The 1,789-nt window shown below is 50.9% G+C and overlaps 1 protein-coding gene across 1 annotated transcript in view; it reads right to left on the bottom strand.

Moving 5' to 3' along the window:
• Positions 1–367, bottom strand: part of LRRC75A (leucine rich repeat containing 75A) — a 62,144-nt gene extending 61,777 nt beyond the window's left edge. The window contains exon 1 of the mRNA XM_009993292.1: positions 104–367. Within this exon, the coding sequence (XP_009991594.1) occupies positions 104–367 (264 nt within the window). The remainder of the gene's footprint in view (positions 1–103) is intronic.
• Between the last annotated feature and the right edge of the window lie 1,422 nt (positions 368–1,789).

The raw sequence follows: 1,789 nt of genomic DNA, 5'->3' as shown, positions 1-1,789 counted from the left end.
CTAAGGTAGCCGGTTTTCAAAACCAGGATGTGTTTTGCTCCTCGACTACCTTTTCCCCACCGCGAGCAGGCAGCCCCCCCAGGAGAAACCCGCCCATCCTCACCTGCCGCAGGTGCCTCAGCAGCTCGGTGGCCTCCTCCTGCTTCCCCTGCTTCACCAGCACCAGCATGTCCTGGATCATGCAGATCCGCCGGTGATAAGGGGGCAAGCTGCTGCCACCACCTTTCCCAAACTTCTCGCCGGACTTCACCACGAGGGAGGTGAGGAAGTCCCCCCTTTCCCTGGGGGATACTTTCTTGCGGTGTTGGGCAGGGGGGCTCTCCCCGGAGCTGCCCGGCTGGCACCCCTTGGTCTGCTTGGTGCCCATGATCTGTGGCCACAGCTCCTGCAGCCCTGGAGCTGCATGCAAGGGGAAGGGCCAGAGCATCGCTGAGAAGAAACAGTATCTGAAGCCAGAGAGAACTTGGGAGCAACTCACAGAACTTCACAGGCACTAAGATTTATTCTGGGGGGAGTTGTTTGATATATACACTTTCTAAAATTAGTATCTGCCTTTCTGCCAGCTCCAATGGGCTGCTGGTGCAAAGATAATGCTTTGGCAGGGCTGGGAGGGTGCAACATTTTGGCACAGATCTGCTGCCCAACTCATGGCCACTTCTGCCCTATCAGGTTTTCCTGGCCATGTGCTTCTCCCAGTGTAGCCACACAGATCCTGCACAGAGAGGTCATCACCCCAAAGAGCCATAACCTTGACTCCCAGGGAGGGGGCACATTCATCTTGGAAAAAAGCACCTTATCTCAAGGCTGAGAGTAAATCCTGAGAGGTTTCTATAAAGGAACAAAACACATATGAAACTGTTCAGATTCCTCAGCTGGACTGTGCCAAAGACAGTCCTGGGTCCTGTAAACCAGCTGGGCAGGGACCTTGGCTGATGGGTTAAATGGAAGCATGACTCCCAGGGGGGTGACAAGGTCAGGGACATGCCCTGAACAACATAACCACTTGCTATAAAGTAAAGAGGAACAGAAAATAGGGTGGGGGGGAATGCAAAAAGCAAAACTCAAATACAAAAAACAAGAAGAAAATGGTCGGGGTCTGGCCCAGCTGGAACAGATGGACACAGACCAAACCTATGGGGCAAGAAAGCAGCTCCCAATGCCCAGCAAAGATCTGAGCAACTCTTCCCAGGTAGTAGAACTGGTTACACCAAACAGCTGGGTGCCTTGCAGCCTCCTTGGGAGAAAAAACAAACTTGAAGACCGCACCGTTTTCAGTTTGCATGGAAAACTGTTTTTCAAAGCTACGTGGACCCCAGAGCCTTGAAAATGCCCAGTACTTTGGTCTTTTCATCACCACGTATCAGTAGAAAAGGTTAAATGCTCGTTTGCTGGCTACAGAGCAGTGCTTTTCAGCTGCCTTTCTGTTTGCTCACAGCAACTTTCCGTAGTGTTGCTTCTTAGCTAATGACCAGCTCAAACAGGCTTTCAAGGGGAAAGGTCTCGGGCTCCACACAATCCATTCCCCACTACAGCACAGCACCTCACACACTCATTTCTTCAAGCCCCAGTCAACACCAGCAAAACTCCACCAAGTAATAACGTATCAAAAAAGAACAAGATAAAAAGCAAAGCTGCCAAATCTAGGTTATTTCTGATTCTCAAAAGCTGCTGGTTCAAACTGCCTCAAGGCTCTCACAAATTTGCTTCAAACACCAAACTTTTGGGAAGTTGAGTGGGCTGCACACATTGCAAACCCCAGAGCTACCAGTGCAAAGCGAGGAAGGGAAAG

This window comes from Chaetura pelagica, unplaced genomic scaffold, assembly GCF_000747805.2.
Source record: "Chaetura pelagica isolate M959 unplaced genomic scaffold, ChaPel_1.0 scaffold193, whole genome shotgun sequence".
Lineage (NCBI taxonomy): Eukaryota > Metazoa > Chordata > Aves > Apodiformes > Apodidae > Chaetura > Chaetura pelagica.
Note: the sequence above shows the minus strand (reverse complement) of the source record. Positions and strands in the feature narration are given on the sequence as shown.